The 24925-nt window shown below is 43.6% G+C and overlaps 1 protein-coding gene across 1 annotated transcript; it reads right to left on the minus strand.

The window, feature by feature from the left end:
• Positions 1-19042: 19042 nt before the first annotated feature.
• On the minus strand, positions 19043-24361 carry spry2 (sprouty RTK signaling antagonist 2). The gene is made up of 2 exons (XM_084347070.1): positions 24221-24361; positions 19043-21079 (listed from the first exon to the last, which is right to left on the minus strand). The coding sequence occupies exon 2, from the start codon at positions 21029-21031 to the stop codon at positions 20024-20026; it is 1008 nt and encodes a 335-aa protein (XP_084203196.1). The 5' UTR covers positions 21032-21079; positions 24221-24361; the 3' UTR covers positions 19043-20023.
• Between the last annotated feature and the right edge of the window lie 564 nt (positions 24362-24925).

Below are 24925 nucleotides of genomic sequence, written 5' to 3' on the forward strand. Positions count from 1 at the left end.
CAATGGATTGCCATGATATTTTTAAATATTTGACAGTCATAGTCTCCAGAGGATGAATACTAATTACTTTCATTTCCCCTTATTCATTTTGAAGAGACGTTCACGATCCCCTCAGGATGTATTACCACACCTTGTTGATCCATTTTTCATCAAGGGCAATCATGGGGTCAGAATTTTCAAAATAAATTATTCGTAACACTAGCACTAGCATCAGCCTCCATGTAGCATGTTGGCTAACATTTGCTAATTAACACTGAACACTTAACTTGCAGCTAAGAATGTGAGAGTTGTAAAAATTACACCTGCTAAACGTCATCATTTTAGTATTGTCACTGTGGGAATGTTAGCTTCCTGATGTTAGTGTTTAGCTCACAGCACAGACCCACTAGCGTGTAGCCTCCTAGTTCTTGTTTACCTTCGGGTTAGCAAATTCCTGGAAATAATTTACATGATCGTGTGGCACGTTTGCACAGCCACAGACTGATATAGGTGAGTAATCCCCTCTCGCACGACGCTACATACAGAGGCTTGCAAAGATGCAAAAGTGTGAATGGGATGGTGTGAGGTGGCCGGTTGGTGAAAACAATGGTCGTTGTGTTCACCAGGAGCAGGGGGTGGGGTGAGAGGCAGAGAGGGTAAAGAGTGTAGCCTATGTGCTGCAAGACAGATATGTTAAGATTTCTTACGTATATCTGAACATGAACATCTCTCTCCCAAAGCCATAGACTACTTGCTGCGTTGACGAAAATCAATCTTCCATTTAGTGTCCACAGAGCAGCTCACTTTATACCTGATGACATTTCAAGTTTTGAGTCTGAGCTCTCTGGTTTCCGGAGAGGCCGACATTCCCTTTAACTCCTTCATGTGTGGAGAGCCTTGACACGTGGAGTCGCGGAACTCCTGGAGAGCGACCTCTTCGTATTTTCACAGTAAACAGCCCCTCCGAAAGCTCTCGCTCCCTCTCCTCCGTCTCCGAACAGTGGCCTCCTTTCAGGGCCATCACTTAAGGGCCCTATTAATAATTTGACAAGTTTTCTCAAAGATTAATTACGGCCAGCTTCGAGGCTGCAATTATGCAGGGTGGAGAGACTCCGTAAACCTTCTCCAGCTCCATTTCCAGGCCCAATTTTCCACTTATCAAGATGTCAATAGGGAGGAAAGGTTGTCTAACGGTCTCTCTGATGCATAGATCCCCATTAGTTGGAAAGGAATAAACAGCACTTACTGGCAGCGCTCTCCAGTTCAGTGGCAGACGGCTGAGATTGAATGCAGGACTGGAGTCAATAAGAAGAATCGTTTAAGGCCAAGACGAAATAAATCTGGACCTGGTTGCATCAGAATTAGGAAAGTTGTAAATCAAATTAGCTTGAATGATTGTGCTAAGATGAGCATCTTCGCTTGACAGGACAGGTCTGCAGGAAGTGTAATGACAAGGCTCTGTGGTTAGCAGCATAATGTATACCATGTTCAAAATCTTAATTTAGCCTAGTGGTGCCAATTAGCATGAAAAAGTACAGCTTAGCTGATGGTAATGTCATTAGTTTAGTTGTTTCTGTCAAGCTATTAACACAATTCTGTTGGACTAATCAAAAACTTGACCAGATGACAACAGAGAAAAATAGAAGGTAACATGAACGCCACTGGGATTCATCCTCTGGGGACCAGGAGTGTCAAAAATGTAAAAATGTTATGGCAATCCATTAACTAGTCGTCTCAAGAGGAGAAATCAGGAGATCACCAAAGTCTTCATCCTCTAGGGACCTGTCTGTTAAAAATTTACGTTTTAGTCCAAATTATAAATGTCAACTTCTTGGTGGTAGTGGAAGAAAAATCAGGAGATCATCCGAGGGTCCCTGGAGGATTCAGTCTCTGGGGACAATGAACGTCAAAAATTAAATAATGTTATGGCAATCCATTGAGTAGTTTAGCCATTTCACGAAAAAACCCCAACAAAAATGTCAACCTCATGGAGATCACCAAAATCTTTATCTTCTGGAGACCAGGAAGGTCTGTTAAAAAACAAGCCTCTATAGTTGTAAAGACACAAAATCACTAAAGTCAAAAAAAGATAAGGGAACATGAAAGACCTTGGGATTCCTCTTCTGGGGACCATGAATGTAAAAATGTCATAGCAATGTACCGAGTAGTTGGTCAGCCATTTCACCAAACAAACAAACATGACAAACTCATGGTATCTCAAGATGAAGTCAAAGGATTATCAAAGTCAGTAGGCTTCATCCTATGGGGACCAGGAATGTCTGTTCAGAAAAACATTGCTCTACAGTTGTTTCACTCAACGTTATAAGTGTTGACCTCTTGGTGGCGCTAGAAGAAAAGTCAAAGGATCATCAGGGATTTCCCGTAAGACTCATCCTCTAGCGACCATGAATGCCTGTACCTAACATCATGGCAGCCCATTCAATAGTTAAGATATTTCAGTCTTGACCAAAGCGTTGGACCAACTGTGCCAAATGTGCCATCCACAAAGCCTCGCCGCGAGCAGGGCTTAAAACCAAGTGAAAGACATAGTGACTTAATACCCACTGCTCCTGGAAAACATCATAAGACTCAGCATTTATAATATTGATTTTCTTTCAAGTATAATTCCAAACCCTGGTAGTTCTTAGCGAGCGGAGTGCAAAGTCGCGCACTCAAACACTCAAAGCATTCAAAGCAATTAGTGCTGGAGTTTGACCCACTTCTGGCTCTATATGATGAAGTGTTGAACTTGTGACTGTGGGGTGAGGTGGCAAGTAGCAGCCAGACACCATACATCACCACTGAGGAGTGGAAGGCTCCCGTCCTCCACGGCAGATGGTTGGTACCGAGCCAGCGGGCCCGGCGCTCGAGTGTGCTCGTGAGAGCGTGTGTGCGAGCGAGGGAGGGAGAGTACAATGCAGTGAGTGTCCCCGTGCTGAGGTCTGCCAGAGATAAGAGCCACCTGCCTGTCCCATTCTCCCCTCTGTCGAGTTCAAACAGAGCCCTCAGTCTCGCTACAACTTACATACATCATAAGACACATGAGGCGTGCACATGTGCTCAATGCAAATCATTCAGGGTGTGAGTATTGTCACGTTAAAGGAATATGTTGTAGATTGTTTTTATCATGCATTGCTGGAAACAACAACTGCTACTTTATGATACGACGATGATGGTCCTATATATCCTCTTCTTGGCGTTGCATGCTGAAACTTTATCATCTACGTAGCGAGAAAGAAAATGGGGGACGGAGAGGTGAACCCGGAGCACAAAGCCCAGATTGTTCCTCCTCGCTGTCTGTCCGTGATAACAATGAGCCATTCATTTGCCCCGCGATGGGCCCTAATTAATTCCAACTTTACATTCTGACCTACAATCTCCCCCCTGCTCATCCCCTGTTTTCCCCCGGAATCCGTCAATTAATGCATCCAGCCAGATGACTTCACCTTCTGTCTCCATCCCCTTCACTTCCATCATTTTGTTTTTGGCAAAAAATGCTAGTTTGATTACGCACTCCTGAGCCAAATGTCATTACAGACTATCCAGAATTACAAGCTACGTATCAGAAGTCTTAGGTGACTATTTCAGTCGTCAGTCTTCTCTCTTCCGCTATCTGCGTTTTACTGTTTTCAAAATGTCCGTCTCTATGGGTAGTGTTGAGTTTGAAGAGAGACTGAAGTAAAGTAAAAAAAAAAGTAAACATAACTTTGTAAGTAATTCATCAATGAAACTTCTAATGAGCGTAATTTGTCACTGATGATCTTTGATCATTTCTCATTTTCTAGCAACGTCAGTTCATCCATTCATTCTAAAAATAGTGCCAGGCTGCCTGCCTGACTGGATCGCCGGTCAGCCTTCGTTTTCCCGGCAGATTCCGTCCCTGAAGGCGGACAAAATGTCACGGTGAAAGCCAAGTTTATAGGGAGCCAATCTACACACTGATGGTTTCATTATTCCATAGCCATCGCTGTTACGGCCACAACAAAACATCTCGTGACCAGCAACGTATTTATATAGGACGCCACACCTGAGAACAAGTTTGCCAAGGAAAGTGAAGTCTGGGCCAGCCATGCAGTGGGCCGGAGGACCCAGAACTTCACTCCCTAAACTAAGAAAAGACTTTTGAACTAAAGTAGCAAACAAAGCCACGAAAACAGGACTACCAGATCGCCATCCTCAAAGAAAACACCAACTGAGGACAGAGACAGAAGAGAGGCCTCCTGCTCCTCCACCCTCCCTTAAATATGGGGCAGGGCTAATTGCCTGATGAGCAGCACCTGAGAGAAGGGGAGGAGAAAACACAGACGGGGGGGAGAGCGTAACAGTTGCATTTACTTCATAATAATACGTTAAAAAAACTTGTCTGTTGCCAGTTTAAGCACACATAACTTTAGCTCAAGCATCTGTCGACACGGCAGACTGAGTACTTCGAGTTGGATAATCAAGCTTGTCAAACTGGGACTTGGGCTTACTCCAGCGTATGATGTTTACAAGGACAGACCTGCCAAAACTGTGGCAGCATCACCTGCGCTTGCTGCAGGTATCTGGAAACCGCACGCTGATCTGTGAAGCAGATCTTCCCTCACCCCCCCGTCCTTCCTCCCTTGACACCTAACTCCAGTCACCGTGCAGCCTCGCGCACACATCAAAATGGTCCCTCTGCCGCAGTCTCAGCTCCTGCTCTCCCCCTGTCAAACAGAGCTTGGCGCTGTTTCCTTTTTCCCTGCCCTACATCCGAAGTGCGAGAGCGAAGAGGGGAGGGGAGAGGAGAGGGGTGAGCTGAATGAAGAGGATGAGGGAGAGAGGGAGGATGGAGCATGGTGGAGGGGGGGTTGACATAGAGACAGAAAAGAGAGGGTAACAGAGAGGAGAGAGAGGGATATAGGAGGGAGAAGGCATGAAATGTGTGGGAGGAGGAGGGAGGAGGGAGGAGGGAGGAGGAGGGAGGAGAGGGGGCGTCTGTGGCGGTGGTGGTCGGGGAGGGGGGCACAAAATTAAGAACAGAGGCCGCTTTGTCGATAGCAACAGCAAACTTTTACGGCGATCATTTGCTGCTCTCGCTCCGCGGCCTCAAAGAGCAGCAGTCTGTGTGTGTGTGTGTGTGTCTGTTTATGCTGGGAGTGTGCGTGTGTGTGTATGTGGGAGTACACGGTTGTTTGAATATGTGCGTCTATGACAGCGTGTGTCTGTTTGAGTCTAAACATGAAGTAGTCCGCCTCCTTCCAAGAAACGCATGGTAAACACACACACACACACACACACACACACACACACACACGCAGGATATTGGGTTGGTTAAAGAGGCAGTAACATGAAGCTCAGGTTGACCAGATCCTTGATAAGTAACTTCCTCTTAAGCACAGAGGGGATTATGGGGAAGCCAAGGAAAATAAGATTATACACAGTATTCCTCTGACTATAAAGTGTAAGCCATGAACTGACTCTTTGGCTAAAGGCCATGAAACACAGACGATATTTTGAAAACCAAGCCAGAGTACAGGTTGTAGCGTATCATATAGCCTGTTATGCTAGCAAATGTATTTGCCATTGTGTTTAATTGCACATCATCAATCTTTATCGTCAGTCTTTATTTGCAGAGCGCCAGTTCACAACAAAAGTCATCTCATGAAATCTCATCTCATCTGCCTCGACCGGTTGATATCTTGATATGCAATTAAAGTCAACATGTCACTCAAATATTAGCTTAGCTTTCCATATTCATCCATCCAAAACTGAAGCTCACTTGTGAAAACACGGCGCCACAGCGCTACTAACTCAAGAGGCGATAGACTCTGGACCGCTAGCTGCACGGCTAACTGAGCTAACCAGAAAACGGCAGTTACAGCAGTTAGCGTTTACTCTGGTGATATGCTGCCCTCCATTTGTTTGGATTATAAATTTGACAGGTGGCCAATTCTTACATATTGCACCTTTAATTACATTTTTGTTCAATTTATGCATTGATTAGATTGTTAATCAGGAAGATGTTTTCTTTCTCTATCGCCACAATTTCTTTAATACAATTCTTGCATATGGGACCAATGTCTTTATTAAAGGTGTACTCCAGTGAATAAGTATAAGTTATTAAGGGTTAGGGTTAGTTAAAGGACTTGCAAGATGCAGATTACAAAAAAGAAAGGCCAAATCTGGTGCTGCAGAGGCCGAGACATGCTGACTTTAAGTTCCTTCCTTGAAACGCTGCATCCTACAATTCCCATAATGCAGCTTTCTATCCATTCCCCACCTGTCTCATCTTTCGACCCTCATTTTCTGTAAGTGTCCTTGTAGAAAAACACCTGGCAGCACTCTGCGGCTGTTTGTTTTTAAGACTCTCTGGCCAGGAGAATGATAGTTGTGTACCGTTGAGGGGGCTGCAAAGCAAAAAGTGCTCGACTGCTGTCCCGTCAGGGGCTGTGCTAAAAGAAAAAGAAAGCCATTGTGCCCAAACATCGCCGCTGTGTGTCAGAGGAAGTGGTTTAAGAAAATCCCCCAGCTTTATGGGTGGGTATCTTAGTTTTGCCATTTTTCATAATGGTGACATGTTGAAACTGCATGTCTGTTAACTTATGTAATGTAACTGTAATTCCAACATGTAATACAGTTCTGTCAACCCAACATTTAATCCACACCCTTCTCTCTCTCCTCATTTATTCAACACATATCCATTTGAAACATGACACCTTGTCAGCTCGCTGTCAGCTGCCACAGACTGTAGCTTCACTGTCAGCTCATCGCACATTAGAGCTGTAGAGTGACTCACACTGTCTGGCACTTGTACCTCCAGTGGTGCATGAACAGATAGATAGACAGAGTCTCTGAGATATATACACATATTGTTTTTTCAGGCTGAACATTACAAATACTCCTAAGCAGACCTCATGCTGACCTGAATCAGTGTACCTGAACAGCACTTGCTGCCATGAGAAGTGCATGAAACAATCTTTATGCGAGCTGAACTTGAAATAGTTTCATCTACAAAGAGTTGAAGTTGTTAGCTAAAAGTAAAGGACGAATGGTTGAAATAGTTAACTAAAAGTAGTGTATTAACATTTAAATCACTTCGCTACGTCACGTCGCTACGTCACGTCGCTAATGGATGTGGTTAAAATAGTTGGATATCATCTACAAAGAGTTGTTAGCTAAAAATAGTGTATTAACATTTAATTTGTTAGCCAAAACTAACGCATTTGATTGAAACTTCTGCAAAATGCAATTTTGACCAAACTCAACTAAACATTTCAAATTGTATGAAAAAATAAGTCATAATTGCAAATAACTAAAAGTAGGAACAGCTGATATAGAATGTAAATGTGCGAGCCAGGTCCGCTCAATCAAAAGTCCACTTCAGTTTGAGCTGATTAGGCAAACAAAAAAAGTCTTCAAGCGTGTATTATTTTCTCTAGGAATGTGAAAATGCCCTCCACCTTTCATAAAAAACAGAATTTATTACACTACCACTTTCTGTCTTGAATGCAGCCACTGAACCTGCCCACAGGCGTGGACACCTAATAGTCCACCCGACAGTGTTAAGTAAGCAAAACTCAAGTAGGCATGATGATTTCATGGAGCTGTGCTCTGTGCCAAAAGGGGATATATATGGAAACTGACTCGGCAGTCGACTGCATGTTGTAATTTCATGCAGATTTCAGTCAATGGAATGCGGCTACCGTGTTTCATGACTTGCCCCCATTGTCGCTTGTGGAGGGAGTGAGTAAGTCGTCTCCCCGAACTCAGATATTTCTAGTAGTTTAAGTGAAAAATAAATGCTTGTTTGAAGATGTCAACGAGATTTAAAGGATTGCCGGGGTTGAATCATTTTTTCGCAGCCGTGCCTCCCTCTCTCGCCCGTCACACTGAAGGTTTTCTCTGAGGGTCCCATTCATCCTCCTTCCCCTGTGTGTCACAGCCAAGGCCTGGCTCCGACCATGTCGACAGCCCGGTTAGCACAGTGTGTGTGTGTGAGGGACAGACAGTGAGTTTTGGTTTGTAAGGGTCTCTTTCTTCAGGGTCATTGAGCGCAAGGTGACCACAGGAAGTTGTTTTCCAGAGCTTTTCCAGTGGTGCGTGTGTGTGTTCAGCTTAGGGCCGTCTCGCCACAGGAACTTCCTCTTCGGGCGAGCGCACACACACAAACACAAAGATTCCCAAATACATGCTTAGACGCTCACCTGCACACACAAATTCCTAAAAGGACAAGCGCTCCCATGTGTGGTATTCATCCAGTGTTGGTGTCAGGGAAAATCAATGTTAATGGGGGTGCGTTCATGAGACCTTGGACACTAAAGCATTGATTTTGACTTGTATTGGACATAAAGTTGATTTAGTGTGAGCGGTTGCGACATCGCAGGAAGAGAAGTCCAGTTTTGAAAACTCTATCTAAGAGATGATTACAGTGAGTCATTAGTTTGAGTGCTCCGGCCTTAAATAGTCAAGTTCTTCCCAAGCCGTGGCAGACATGGCTCGTTATTTTGACAGGCAAGTTAACTAGCAGAAAAGTGCCACACTTCTGCACCAAATGAGCTCAAGCGAGACTCTGTTTTCTATATTAATCAAGCAGGCATTCCAAGCTGAAGGAATTCTGTTGCTTTTGGCTCGGGGCCAGCTGCAGCGCTGCTTCTTAAGATGCCTCGCAGTTGAAATGACATGTTAAGTGTGCGGCTTGTTTTCTCTAACTTTGGGGTCCCTGCAATGAGGCAATCTCTGTCTCGTGGGCCGGCAGCAAATCAGAGATGGAACGCGAGGCGAGTTCTACAAACACACGCTCACAGTTTGCAACCGGTGCCTCACTTTTAAACTCGTTTTAAACTGTGCTTATACGTGTGGGGCATCATCAGCAGCATTACAAGAAATTCATTATGGAACATTTTGTTCACATTTTAAGTGACTATCACGCAAATTTTTATTTTATTTGTAAGGAAATAAGAGCTGTTGCTGCTATTTTTATCTTGTTTCTGGTTTTTCAAAAGAGCATTTAACATTTAATCAAACATATTTGAGGAAATAGCATCTAAGCTAGCCTCAATCAACAAATTAACCACATCTGCTACTAACTGTAGCATGTCATAGCCCTGTGTAGCCTTTGAACGCTGATACTTTTTAAGTTTGACAGTTCAAATTTAGGATGTCTGTCCCTTTTTAATGTTTAACATTTGGGAATGTTGAGGGAAGTTTGTGTTGCACTCGATTAAATGGAAGCCTAGTGTGGCGTTAGCCTGGTTTGCTAATGCTAACCTTGATTCCCACCATACGTTAGCCTACTTTTTGTTCATCATCTCAACTCCTGCCGACTCATGAGTTGTTGTGTTCGTCCTGCATTATTGAAAAGATGGGGTCAAGCTAGCATTAGCAATCTTTTCTGCTTGGGTCCAGTGATGATCGGCTGTGACCAGACTGTCACAACTCACAGTAATGTGTCGTCTTGTAACATTAGCGTTACTATAAATCCTATTGGTTGGCTGCCCAAGGACGTTATAATCATACCTGGACACAACCATGGAGGCAAAGTTCCATTCATTTCTAGTGGCGCACAAAGCCAAATGACTCCACCGTCTTCCGCATAGCTTCCGCATTGTGGGGCCCATAGATAAAATATAAAATAATTTAATCATGCAGCTCATCACTGCATAACCACCTCCGTGGTGTGCATGTGAGGCTCCGTTGGTAACAGTGAAAACAGCTTTGACACTGTCCTTGGTGCTGAACATCTCCATCATCACTTATTCAAATGCACACACACACACACCTGAAGCAAATTAATTAAATAAGTGCTTGAGTAAACACACAGCAGCAGTGCAATTAGCCATTACAACAATAATTAAAAAAAATAACACAATCCGATATTCTTTTCTGTGTACTGGAGTTTCTCGCCATTGTTGCTGGTGGACTGGACTGGTCGCCGCTGGATGCTTCTGTAGGTGACAGCTCCAAAATAAATCAGTTCAATCGATTAAATATTACATTTCCATATATATATTTTTTCACAACCACATAAATACATTTAACACATTCTACACACAACTGTTAAACCATTTAAGTTTAAGGTTATCGCCAAACGAAAGCTGCAGGGGCTACAGCCGCCTCCTTTCCCGCGCTCGTGTGTGGAACAGTGTTAAATCATGCTGGGATAACATGAGTCATAAAACTTGTGGAGTCCATGCCAGCTTGAGTTCATGCAAAAACATTTTTGCACATGTATTTAAAAGATTTACTGCAAAATAGAAGTATTTCGACCAGCGCTGTGAAACTTTTTGCTGTGTTTTTGCACATGGACATCCTCAAGCTGCACGTCTCTGCTGCCTCTTAATATTCCCTGTACATCGCGGCTGTAAAGCGGCGTGTTTCTCGAACAGAGGGGCCTTTATCTTGTGAAATATTGCACCTGTGCCCGCTGCAGAGTGGACGACTCTGGCAGAAAGCCTCTCTCTTATACGCCTCTCTCCCTGCTGTCTTGTCACCGGTTGTTTGGAATCTGGAGGAATCCCAGCTATGCCGGCAATCTCTGCAGCCATTGACAAATTTCTGTCTTCGGGCCGGGGCAACACGCGCACGCACGCGCTCTGACGTGCACGTGCCTACGTACACACTCCTCGGCCCGGCTCGGCTGTCATCGTCAGCCTGTCAGCATGCCGCACCTGTGGACGGTAACAAGACCCCGCGGCTCGCAGCGCTCTCATAGCTGCCTGACAGACTCAAAAGATCAATTTCCTCCAGCAGAACAGAGGTCTGCGTCGGATTTTTAACCAAGAAGCACCTAAAACAATCTCTTACATCTGACCCAATCAGCTTCAACATCATTTTTCATAAGATGTCATCAGTGCAAATGTTGATAAACAACAATGTAAGTTCTCACCAGTGTGTCTAAAAGTGGACAAAGGTTGCATCTCCCCCATTTCCTGTGCAACACGTTCATGCGCGCATCTGGTGGTTAACGCTTCAGAAGAAAACGGCTCATTTGGAGGTTGTCGAAAACAATCGTCTAAAACCACATTACACAGTAAGGCAGCGAGTGCTTCGAGTTAACCTACATTCTGATTGGACTGATGATGTAACGCCAGAAGATCTCGACAGGCGAATCAGAAAAACGGGCATCGAGCAACGACTTATCAAGAGATGGGTTCAGAGTTTATCAAGTAATCGTGAGATTGTGTTTATTCAAATATTCTGATGTTTTTCTTGTGTGAATGTTAAACTTATGACTTTATATAAACAGGAACAAACCTCACTGAGATTTTAAAACTCTTGTACAACTCACACCTGTTGGATGCACTCTGATCTGGAGACTGTGCCGCTTCGAACACTGGTTTTTAAACAAGTCGGTGCCTAAACCTAACGACCTTTTCACAAAGTTAATCACACGTTTGTTATTGTTTTATGACGATAAAGGTCACCTGACTATTGTTACCATGGCAACAAAGCTCACCTGACTTCATACTTTCCTGCAAATCCAAATACACAAAAATATTAAAGGCAAAAAACTCAGTAAGATGCGTATTTCTTGGTCTTCGGAACAAATGGGCTTTCGTTTTTGGAATAACGAGCCGTCGGACATTATGAGGTTTCGGCCCAGTGGGACATTTTTGGACTATTGGAGTTTGGGAGTAACGGGCCGTCGGAACAATAACCAATAAATGTGTTTAACAGTCCGTGTGAGTAGCAGGTAATATCCAGGCCAAAATAAAAAACATGAGCACCACATCATCGTTCACTGAAGCTGAAAGAGGTAACCGGCTTTCCCTCCGACGTCACTGTCAAACAAAGAAGTTATGCTCCGACCACGCTCGCCTCTTCCTTAAAGGCGAAATTCAATTAAATACAAACACATGCCCGGAGGTCTCCAGTGTATTTCAGTATTTCACATTTAATGGCACATTTCAGTTCAGCGTGGCCCATCTTAGTTACAGTCTCTTAACCTCCACGACATACCCGATGCGTCATTAAGTTTGAGCCATAGAAAGGCTAAATCTGTTTTTAATGGAGCTCAATGGCACACAGGTTGATCATATCTTCCCTCTTCCGCAGCTTTGTTCCACATGATCTCACAACTCTCCCCTCACCCAATCTCCGGCTGGGATGACAGCGGAGACATATATAGTAATATCATCCCGTAATTCCCCCTGAACTCCTCACTCGGCCAGTCTGCCTGTTTCTCAGTGGTCAGTATGCAGTTAGGAGGAAGGACATTAGCTTAACAGGTTTTTACATCTTCCCTGTTCTTCACAGCCGAGTGGATTTCAAGAGTGTATCTTGTATTATAGTCTGCTATATCATATTTCCTTCTACAGCACCAGTTATGCCTGTGCAGATTTGACTTGCAAATGTCCACACTCTCCTTCCTCTCGCTGTAATTTGAATAATTCGATCTGGGTCTCAATGACACTATTCAGGCGGAGGGTTGCGTGATATCAGCGAGGTGAATGGGGCACCTGAAAAAGGAGAAGTCGGCTTGCAAATTTGGTCGGAATAAGAGTTATTACTCATGTATGGAAATATATTTGCCTGTCGTCCGTTGCATGTTAGAGTCCCTCCTCCCCCTCATTGTGTCAGCAGAGAATTGTAGCACGCATGAAAAATAGCTCGTCAAAGCCATAAGATATGTTATTTAATCACAGCTTCTCAGCCTTCTCGGCCGCTGACGCATCATGACTAATCACATCCTGACGAGGAGTGATTTTACTCTTCTCAGATTGTGTCATCTCAAAAGTTTTTAGGGGTATAACTCTCGAGTTTTTCACCTGGAAGAAGCAAAGATTTAAGGAAAATATCATACATCATATGTATTTATATATACGAAAGAAAGTAAACTTTCAAGTTTTTGTATTAACAGTTAACAAAAAGGGATTTAATGTAACGTGAGAGGTGTTGCTGAAAGTGTCACCCACAGGAAATAATCAGCTGAATCTGCAGTTCCTTCCAGCTTTTGAGAGCTTTTTTAGCAACGTTTAGCTGATTGTTTCGGTTTTACAGCACAAAGCTTTATGTTGCAACGTCGCCGGAGTAACTGCTGACTGTAGCGGCCGTCAGCTAGTTAGCCTGGTTAGCCGTGCATCTAGCGGTCCAGCCTGGTAGCTCGGAGCACCAAGGGAGTATTGTTGTTTACACCCCTAAGACGAGAATGTTGGACTGGGATAGGTCGGGGCTAGCTGGTTAGCATGCTAACTTTGAACTTTGAATGTTTTCAACTAAAGTTCTTACATATTGCACCTTTAATGTTTTGGTTCACTCTCGCCGTTCTAATGGTTAAATTTCCTTGAAATTGTAACATTTAACATAATTCCAAAGGGTTTGATCCACAATTTAGATGAATAAATGGCATAAAAACACTCCTGATCAGTTGAAACATTTTCTCACGCTGCTTTAAAATAAACTATGTTGATTTTGATTGTGTCAAGTGATAGAGCAGTTAGACACGCACTTCACTCATGTGGGTTTTCAACACCGTCGTATCGGCGTCAAAATGTTTCCTGGCCAGTGAATCATCACAGAGGACATTTACGTAAAAAACAAGAGATTAGCATGTATTAAAAAAGCCCCGGCTGCTATCTTGGTGCTCCTGTAACCAACCAATCAGTTCTCAAGTGATGGTGAGAGGATATAACATCTTTTTATAAAACACTGTGAATATTTTTACAGACCACTTTTTTCTTCTTCTCTCTTTGAGTAAATATTTAGCATCACTAGGGTAACCGTGAGTCTGCCGTTCTCTCCATAGATCTCTAACTATATCATTCAAAGTCTGCGAGTGATTACACACATGCATCCACATGTGCGTGCACCCTTCCCAAAACACACACATAATTGCCACCATCGCACACATACACACACTAAATGCGATTGCTGTATAGTGAGCTGTCAGACCGCACTAATTCCTCTTTTTATGTGTGTCTGTCCTACTGTGTAGCAGAGGGATCAGGATTGCCTTTCAGGATAACAACTGAAGCTCTAAGCTCTTAGTGTGTGTGTGCGTGTGTGTATCTGGGTGAACAACAATTGGCCGCTAAGCTGTAAAGAGCCTTGCAGCCACGGTGTCGCCAACAAATATCCACTGGCTGTCAGCGACGCACCGACTCTGTGTGTGTGTGTGTGTGTACGCGTGCAGATGAGCCAACTTCCTGTGGTGGATTGAAGTTAAGTGCTGCTATTAGACTTAGGCCTCCAGTCGGGCTTCATTGTCTGGGGCGAAACGCGCACGTGTGCAAGAATACACATGCATATGTGAACATCTGCACGCGCGCACGGGTCCGGTTTCTTGGTCTTCAGCATGTGCAAAAGATGCATCTGCAGCCGCCCTGCGCCGCACGCACACCCTCCGTCTCCTCACGCCCGCTAAACTTTTATGACAGATACACTCTCCGGTGTCTCTCTTGCTCCCTCTATTTGCTCTCTTTGCCTTCCTGGCTGCTGTAATCTTCCTCCTCGAGGCATAACAGTAGTTCAGCTGTCACCGAGACAGAACTGGGTTGCATAAGATTTTGATTTTTAACTGCAGGCGTGCCCCATAATTCACCTTGCAAAGCCGTGCGCTCTCTCAAAGTCGCGGAGGTGAACGAGTCTGCCGGCTGCTCTTCAAAAAGTGCTCATGAAACTTGAAAAAGGACCTGTTAGCACTTGGGATTTGTCGCTCAAACTGCTGTTTTTCTGTATGTAACTCAACTGAATGCACAGTGACAGTAGTCGAGGACGAACTCAATGGAAAGTCTAAAAACCACAGTCAGGTGTGTGGGGTGTGCGCTCTGGCTTTGAGCTCTAGATGTGTGCATGTCTCTGCCGCCCACATCGGAAAACAAGAAAGAAAAGTTCAGCTTCTGAGAAAACGTTTCACTGGTAGAGAAGACAAAGGTGTGGTGACTCTTTTTTTATGCTACACCTACGTTCTTTGGCCTCTCTGTGCAGCCCTGTTGATGTGTTGCTTTAACTTTTCAGCGACGAGCTCAGTTCTGAAAAACACTCGATGCATCGTCTCAGTTCAGCTGTCCAGTCGCGCACATCGAATGTCGATTTTTTATGCTGTCGTCACCGTCATGCACGATAAACCACAGTGGAAAAGTCCAGTCACTATCAGGAAGATGATATACCACAAGAGAGAAAAAAACACATTCACTTTTGATCTGTGTTCTTTCTGTAAAGAAAGGCTAGTGTAAAATAACTGATAAGACTCATTTTACAAGAAGTGTTTGTGATGAGACTGATAAGATCGATGGGCGCAAAATAGGGGAAACCCGGGCCAATTGTAACAGAGTGTTACCTAGCCTAATGGCTAGAAACGCTGAAGCTAACATTTGACAAAGTTTTCAAATGTGAGACAACAAAATGTTCATCAAAACCCCTGGCCTCCCCTAAAGCGACAATAAAACTATTCTACCTGCTAGGTATGTTGCTAACTATTGTCTTGTGGGAATCAGTGTTATCATTAAATATCTTGCTAACATCTACCCAACTGACTTTGTCAGTCTGTACCAACAGTTTACTCACTCTAAGGAACACTGAAGAATGACTGCAGAAAAATCAAAATATGATTATATTTCTTGCCAATTTGAAATTTTTACCAAATAACTAGCCTGTGCTAGTCAAAACCCCAAAATATATACACTTATTTCTTGGTAAAAATAAATGTTATTCGAATTTTCTACATATTTAGCAACACTTAGAGGTAAAATAAAAGCGAAATGTGAAAAAGTAACAGCTGTGATGTTGTCGAAGACGTTTATGTATTGCATAGCAGAGATATCTACAGAAGTTAGCATGCTAACGAGGTGTAACACTGCTCTTAGCTTTGTCTGTGCAGAGTTCGCTAATACCACTGTGGCTAACTTAGCTACTGCTAGCAGCAGTCAGCAGTTACTCTGCTGCCCCCTATTGGTTTGAAGTATGAATTTCGCAGGTCGCCAATTCTTACATACTGTGCCTTTAAGTAGGCCGTGGCAGATTTCAAGCAACAGTCTGGTTGGGTGTTTTGCAGCGTGAAGTTTTACATTCACATTCCTATAGACTCATAAATTATGCTGCATTGTCACTATTTTAACTACCAAACATGACACGAGGCAGGTACAGCCAGTTACATTCTTCTTACAGCAGGTAAGAGGCAACATGTACAAACAATATGTACCAAGCACTATGAAATACTGATGCTGGTATGTACTTATTGATTTTATTTGTTACATTTATCTCACTGTGGATACTTTCATACGTCTGCTTAAACATCTAAAATGGTGTCTGACCTTGTTCTGCCTTGCTGTGTCACACTTCTGCAGCAGTGATGCATTTAAGTTTCGCACTGAAATGAAAGTTGTGGCTGCAAAATGGCATTAAAGCACTTGGGGCGAAGATGAAAATACAGTTTTTTTCTTTATGTTTTTAACAGTTGTAATGCTTGTGGCGCACATCTCTGTCACTACCCTGTACTTCCTCTCTGTCCCCCTCTCTCTCTCTGTCTCACAGTGCTGTTTGATTGCTTAAGCCTGGCCGTCAGACAGACAGACAATGCGTCCATGAAGAATAGCCCCGCTTCCTTCCTGTCTTCCTGTGCTGCGTTCTGCCTTGGTGAGCAGGGTGAATAGGCCGCTCTGCCCCACAGCCGCCATGAGCCGCAGGGGCCACGGCGGCTAAAACCAACAAAGAGAGCCGTTCTGGGGCCTTTTTTTCCCCCAATTCACATCCCCTCCTCCTCCTCCTCCTCCTCCTAGTGCTACTCTCTGCTTGCCAAATCACTGAGACTGCCGGGTGGATAAACAATCTCGCTCTGCATTTCTTGTTTTTATCCTTTTATGCAACAACTCTCACTTCTTTTTGGTCGGAGTCTCTTGTTTTTTTTTGCACCAATTCTCACTTCTCTTTGGCCAGTTTGTCTGTCGAGTAAGTAAATAGATGGACTAAAAGTTGAACACATTAAAGGGGCAGTATGTAGTTTTGGGGAAAACATTTTCATTCACTGATTTTTTTTTTTTTTTTACCTAAACATACTAAATAAACAAACTCTCAGTTTTCATGTCTGAATAAACTGAATAAACAAACTGACCTTAAAGGACAACACAATTTCCTACTGTTACTTAAATTATATGTGGCGGACCCTGCCACCTTTATAGCCTCAACAAGTGTTCTGGGACTTTTTTCTTCTGAGAACAGCTTGTTTATTCACTTATGAGTTTGTATTATAACCTCATTAATAGTGTAAATATTAAAATTCTCCAAAATTACATAGTGCCCCTTTAAGTAGGAACAACTTAATGAAGTATATAGTGATACATTTCCATTGCTTTTATTAAAACACACTCACTTATGGTGACATACTCATGATTTGAGATCAGTAGATCTTCTGTTCTGTTTTGCACACCATGAGCATCAGGTTACACTTCTCCTTAAAGAGGTGTACTTTGCCAAGAAACCTTTCCAGTCCAGAAGAACCGCACAGGGGAACTGAAATGACCCGATAAAATCCAAGGAGGTCCCCTTACACTTTCCGAAAATGGCTTCCAAACACTGATCCATGTTTTGCTGTGGAGAAATTATGAATTCAAAAATGACTTTTTCTTCTCATTGGCACATTATAAGTGCATACCTAACAGATAGGACTATTTTTTTCTTCAACACATCCAACTGATTGCCCTCCCCGCCCCCCTCCCAACAAGACAACCGTCTCCCTATGGGAATACCAAGTAGGAGCAGGTAGCTCAGAGGAGCGTTGGGGAGCCAAAATGACCCCCCGACTATTGAAAACAGGATGAATGCATGCCGGGCTGAATACGGGGGTAAACTGTTAGGTCTTTGTCATTCAAAGTGATGCTTTTAACCCTTTGCGGTCCCTCTTCCTAACAACCCTACCCCCCTCCTCCTCTTCCTCCACACCCACCCCTTTCCCCTCTTCATTCACAGCTGAGACAATGGAGGGAGAGGGGAGGCCTGCGACTGGAAAAATAAAGACTAAACACGAGATCAACTCTCCCTTTTCTGTCTCTAATGGGATTCTGCCGTTAGGTTTCCACCTCCTCTACCTCCCGACGCCGCTGTAAAAATAGGTGAAAGTTGATAATTATGTAAAGCAAACCCCCGTCCGTCCGTCAGTCAAAGGCGAGGGGATGAATAACAAACAAGTGAGCGCAGGTTGGGCCTCGGCGTGTCAATCACGGCTCTGAATGCATACCGTGCCGCAAACACGTCCGTATGCTGTCAACAAGTGTCAGGGGCTTATGTTTCAGGCTTATGTTTCGCCTGCAGGGACATTCAAAACCCAAGGAATTCCTGAACAAACCTTTGATTAAAAAAAAAAAGAAAAGCATGGAGGAAAAAAAGGGCCTGGCATCTGCAGGAACCAAGGAAGGTGTATGAAATTAAGTTGAAGCCAGGCCAGGGTGTAATAGTAGGCTTACACGAGTGCATATTTGCAAAAGGGTGAAGTGCTCGATTTATAAGATAAATAAAAAAGATAGGATTTTTTTTTGGAGTGCAGGCAAACAGATGTGCACATTCCTATACGCATGGCTTTACCAGAGCCAGATGTTTTCCTTAAGAGGGCCCAGGGTGAACATTAATGCGTCCTTGTTTCCTTGTTTGATCTCCGTAAACATCATGGAGCGATTGCGTCGCGAAGACAAAATGGCAGAGCCGGGGTTTGATGATAGCTCTGCTGCCCGAGGTGTTCGTGCAGGGGTTCAATTAAAAATGTCGAGAACGGTGCTTAAGTCGGCCTCGATCCATGGGAAAGCGTCTCAAAATGAGTGGGAACCCAGACAAAACCTGACACTTGCGGTAAAGGTTATGGTCATATGTGCAGAAAGAGCCCTTCAGATCATGAAAAAGGTTTGGTTTAAAGGTGCACTGCGTAGTTTTGGGGAAGGCATTTTAATCAGAAGAGAAAATTTTATGTCTAAATAAACTGATCTTAAAGGACAACACAATTTCACATTGTTTTACTAGCTAGAAAGGTGGCAGGGTCCGCCAAATATAAACAAACAGTGTTCTGGGGACTTTATTATCCTCTGAGAACACAATTTCTTCTCCAAAACTACAGAGTGCCCCTTTAAATTAAATAGTACACAAGACAATGCAGACAAACAACAGGAAAGATGCTCCGTCAGACTTCAAGGTTGTTTAATTTCAAACGTTAATATATTTGTCTTCTAATTCATAGTGAACTATTCATCCAGCTCTGACACTCCTACACGTCACCTCGGAAATCTCCAGCCACTACAGAATAGCCCCGTGAGAGGTGACACATTAACGATGCCTTTATTCTCAAAATAAATATATTTTTCATTATAAAATAATAAACCTTCAAATAAATATATATTTTTTTTAACTTTACACTAAGCAAATGATGGAATTAGAAAATAAATTTTTCATATAAGGTCACTGTACAATTTACAAGTAGAAGGGATAAGACTTTTCCTTTGTAAATGACATAAAATGATTGATATACATTCCAGTGAATGTACGAACATGGTGTGAACGAGGCTGACTGATTCATATAAACGTGGATTCATCAAGGTGCCTCTGGTATGGCAGAAAAACTTTTCACAGTTGAAGTATTATTATATGTACAAAAATAAAACATCTGTCAAACTCATTTTCTAATGTACATACCCTTTTGCATTTACTACTTTACATACAGTTAGTAATAGGAGTCTGTTCTTAGCATATAAGTTGTATTAAATGTTAAAAAAACAAACACAAAAAGGCTATCCATTTGGACTCTCATAGCAACAACATCTGGGCACTTGAGTGAAGAAATGAAACAGTAGTTGAATATTCATACCTTTTAACATGTGGAGCGCTTATTTTGGTTTGAAGTGAAACTCATAATGCCAGGGTGCGCTGATGCACCTCCAGTGCCTCTACCAGAAAGAAGTGTCAACTTTTAAGGCTGGTTGACAAGTTTAAGGCAAAATTTCACTTTTTCCCAGCCCAGATCTGATAGGCATGAAGTTGGCAAACACAAAAACTCAAGCACAACAGCATCATTAGCTCTCTAATCCAACCTTTCCACTAGACAACTACAGGGGCCAAAAACATCTATCAGTTCAGTCAACATAGAGTCTCTCCATCCTTCTGCATTTTAACACCGACAGCCGGGTCGTGTGACTCGGTCATAGCAGCACTGGCACACAGCCACACATCCTTTAGCCGGGGGGTAGCACAGGAGGCAGGGGAAGATCAGGGCGAGGAGCGACACGGTGGTCCAGCGCACGCAGCAGTGCGGCTGTGTGCACGAGAAGGGCTTGTCGGCGCATGTGTCCTCGTCGTCGCTGGAGCAGTGGTAGAAAAGCCCCTTGACGCAGCACACGCACGTCCCGTACTCCACCGCGCTCCGTGCTGAGCACATGCACCGACGACCACACATCCAGCAGGAAGGAAGCGCCCGCGGGTGACTGCACTCTGAGCAGCAGCACCGCCTGCAGTCCTCGCACTTGCTGGAGTGTATACGGTGATTTTTAGAGCCTCCGCTGCCTGGCACGGCCACCACCTCCCTGGACTCATTGTTCAGGGGCTTCAGCACCTCTTGGCTGAGCTCTGCACGTTTCGGCTGGCTTCTGATTATCTGGTTGCTGCCTGCAGGGCTGCTGAGGAGCCTCTGGCCAGAAGAAGAGCTCCCCACGCTGGTCCTGATGCTGCTCTGGGAGTCCTCTGCACTGGAGGATCGCACCACACCTTCCCTGGAAGGGTCTGTGTTTCCATACTGAGTCAATAAAGGCAGGTTGCGGAGATTATTAGGCCTCTCTTCCAGAGTCTCCTGCTGCCCACTGGTCCTTGAACTGGGTGACGTATTCAAGTCACTCTTCTGTTGCCTATGCTCAGATGCAGGCGACCTTTGGGCCACTGTGGGCCCGTCTGTATACTCATTACTACTCCCAGTTATCCTGATCTGTTCCAGAGATAGCACTGCCGGAGTATGAGGCGGCTGCCCGTTGGTCAACCCAGGATCTGGCGGAGCATCGTGGGTTTGCGGAGGCCGTGGTTGCGGTCTCCCTTCGTCATGCGGCGCGTCCCGCGAGTCCGTCGATGACGGTGACCACCCGTGGAGTCCTCCTCCCCCGTCGCTGTCGCTCTGACTTCTGGAATCCATCTCGGGACTGAAGGGCCGCTCTGGCTGGCATGGGACACATCTGAAGTCCTGCACAAGAAACAGACAGTTTATAGCCGTCTGTGACAAGCCATGCAAATGCTGCCATGCAAATCATAACCGATATCTGTACAAGCACCATTATGGAAATAAGGCCTAACAAACACATCAGAGTTTTTGGGAGACGTGGATGATGTAATGTTTGGGCCTTTAGAATCAGCTTTTCTTGCTTTAACTTAAGTGAATCTATGGAAGCTATAAAACAACGTCTGAGGCCACGAGAAGAAACAGATGATAACTGAAGTCTTAATCTCCAGATCGAGGCTTTATGTTCAAGAACTGATATCTTTATTCAATTTAGATGTGTCACTGCCACAAGTTTGTGCAAACTTCCTCTTTCCAGATACCTATGACACAACAATGACAAGGGAAAAAATAATTAGCAAATTTGCTGAAAACTAATACGCCCCTGTAGTTAACAACAACATCCAGTGTTGAAGTTCTGATCTTTGTTGCATCTCTCTCACTCATTTCCTGTCGTCTCTACACTGTCTGCAGCAAAAGTGCCCCAAAATACTTTATAAAGAAAACAAGGAGAATGAATCTGCAGCTATTTTGATGATTAATTGCTAAAATGTCTTTGGTTGAGCTCGTCAAATGAATATATTTTGGTTCTTTTTGCCTTTTATGATAGAAAACTTTGTTCTGGGATGTTGGTCAACGGAAAATGTCAACCTGGGCTTGGAACAAATACAGTTATTTGTGGTGTTTATCTGTAGACGTGTATCAGGAAAAATAAATTAAGAAGGTCTAGTAACAACATGTCGCAAAAACATCTTTTTGTAATTTAAAGTAAGGGTTTTCTTTTAAAAAAGATGAAGACGACAACTTTTGAAAGCCCAAATTAACATTTTCCAGAGACCAATGTGCAAGAAATAAAGATAAATTAAGTTTTATATCAAAAAAGGCTTAGAAAACCAGGATAAGCTCATAAATAATGTCAGCTTGAGCCGGTGAATTTTTAATCACACTTTCAACACTGCATGGGATTCGCGTTTGTCATTTTTACAAACAAAACGATGAGATGAGACAAAAACCGAAGTTGAGGTGCAACAACTACTACATTAATTCATTGGCTGGGCGACGGAAAATTAGTCAACAACTATTTCTATACCCAGTTACTCTTTTTTTTTGCAAGTTCTAGTTCCTCAAACGGGAGATTTTGTTGCTTTTCTCTGTAATTAAAGATAAAAATAATTTGGCTTTGGATTATCGATCACACAAAACAACACATCAACTGGGACTGCGGGGAATTATAACAGACGTGTCACTATTTTCTGAAATTTTACGCGAACAAAAAATTGCCAGCTCAACCAATAATCAAAGTAAATGTTAGTTGCAGCCGTAGCCTAACCCGGATTAAATCGATACTCAAAATAACTGTTCGTTTCAACATTAATGGACACATTGCTTATACTTATGTTATGTTATTACAATGTGTCAAACTGTAGCAAACATGTATTTACAACTTTCTACACAGAATATCTTGAAAAACCGGCATTTCCATTCTCAGAGGGCGATCAAAGTTCAGTTTGCCGAGGGCTGAAGACAGTAGAAGTGTTGATACGGGTCAAGTACATAACAACGACATGGAAAGTTAAAGGACATTAGTGTAAAAGGACGTAAAGGGAACTAACGACGCTCCGGATCAGCTATAACCTGACTCATCATACACAGAGAGTAAGTATTAGCATATTGCACTGTCACTGTAAACTAACACAATCAAACGCACGGCCTTGTTTTCACCAACGTCTCACACCAAAGTAAAGAAACTGACAGTGCTGGCCCTTAATTCTCCTTCCTTGTGCTAATTAGCTTTCAAATGCCGTCTTTGGGGTTGCGAGCCCCCCCCACCCCCCATCCTTTTCAATGACAATACAGGAAAAGGCCTTTTGTTTGTTGCATGACAAATGGCCTCGCAGCAACCTTCCCCATTCTAACACATTTTTACATTGTGACACTCCTGAGAAGAAGATGAGTGACAAGATAAAAAAAGTTTGGAGCATGAAAGGGTCCGTGTGGAGTGCGAGTGATGCGTTCGAGGGTGGTGGGGGGTGGGAGCTCTCTGTGAGCATGCATGAGGGTTTCTTTATGAGGGGCTTTTTTGGCTTCAAATGAAGAGAGCTCGCAGGCACGCTCAGATTTTTAACCTGTTGGTGGGGGGTGGAGGTGTACGAGCCATGTTGGCCACGGTGGGTGGGTGAAGTGCAGGGGGGGGCTGGAAGCAAACTGGAGCGAAGTGATGGCAACGGCTTTTAAAAGTGACAGGTTAAAGGTGCACTGCGTGGTTTTGGTGGACGAAGTTTTAACCAGGAGAGAAAGATCTCCATTGACTTGCCTAAACAAACTCTCCTCGTGTTCTTTGCTGGATAAACAAACTGAGCGTCAAGGACGACAACAATTTCATACTGTTTTTGCTTTGTTTATATTTGGCGGACCCCGCCACCTTTCTAGCTTCAAGCTTATTTACCTCTGAGAACAGCTCGTTTGTTCAGTTAAGGACAAAATAAATATTTGAGATTGTGTTATGACCTCATTAATATTTTATAAAAATAAAAATTCGGAGTTTGAATTTCTTCTGCAAAATGACACCGTGCCCCTTTAAAGATATAAAATGGAAAATTGACAAGGCTGCAGTAAAAAGTGTACTCAGCATATTGAGTTAACTATAGAAACCTATATGAGTCATATTGTTTCTGATACAAGACTGATAAGATATTTTCCACTGTGTTAAACAATTTATAATGCAAATACACATGAGTGCAGGGGGTTAAAAAAAACTGCGTCATAAAAAGCACACAGGCTACAAACTGGATTTATAGTCCGTGAATGTAAATATGCACACATGTGCCAACTTGGACACGACTATTTCCTGATGAATTAGACATTAGACTCAGCCTAGGCAGAGGCATAAGCTTTATTTTACGTGAAAATGTCGTTAAATTGCACTTTTAATTAAAAAATAACCAAAATTAAGAAGCTTCAAATGAGTCAAAAACATTAACATTACATGCGAGCCAAAGCAAGAGCAAGAAAGTTGGAAAAGAGGCTGTAAATGTTAGCATAAACATTCAAGATAAAGTAGTTTTAGCTGAGTTTTAACCCTCCGCTCCTGTGTGTTGCTCCACGTACCGTGTTTTCGACACTTTTAGCCCCCGTCTAGGTGATATAAATCCAGTTTGAGTAGTAGTTTTACTCCCTACAGCAGCGGCGACTCAGTCTGGGGAGCACGTCGGCAAAAAAAATCCATTGAGAAAAGTCTCCGCAGTTTCACGAAAAAGCGGCGCTAAGACCGTAAATCCCGTGTTTTTGCGCCAGAGCACGAGGCATCAAACCAGGCGAGAAGTTGAGTGAGTGACCGGCGCAGCGCAAAACTTCCTCTGGAGCTGCAGCGAAGGAGGGAAAGAAAGTCCGGCTCAGAAGTAGTTTTAAATCGGTGTGTTTTATCCGCAAAGGCTCTGAGGGGTTTGCAAGTACTTTTTCTCTCGTGTGTGAGTGTTTTTTTTTTTTTTTTTTTTTTTTTGCTCTTTCCGGAGGGGAGGTCGGGATTTGGGCTGTAAATGGCGTCAAGCTGAAGGGGGAACAGAGCGCTTGTTGTTGCAGCGGATATCTCGCATCCGGTGCACAGCCATTGGCTGCGAGAGAGCGGCCATTCACACCCAGCAGTCTGATCAATTATACAGCAGGAGCCCAAACACTGCAGCCCGGGGACGGACTGTACCAGGGCTGCTGCCCTCCCCTAACAGCCGAGCATCTCTTATCGCTGCTGACCCATTTTTTTTTTTTAAGTAGCACTTTTCATATCAGTCCCCTGGAATGAGTTCAGCTCATGCTGGT

This window comes from Pagrus pagrus (genome assembly GCF_965226575.1).
Source record: "Pagrus pagrus genome assembly, chromosome: 24".
Lineage (NCBI taxonomy): Eukaryota > Metazoa > Chordata > Actinopteri > Spariformes > Sparidae > Pagrus > Pagrus pagrus.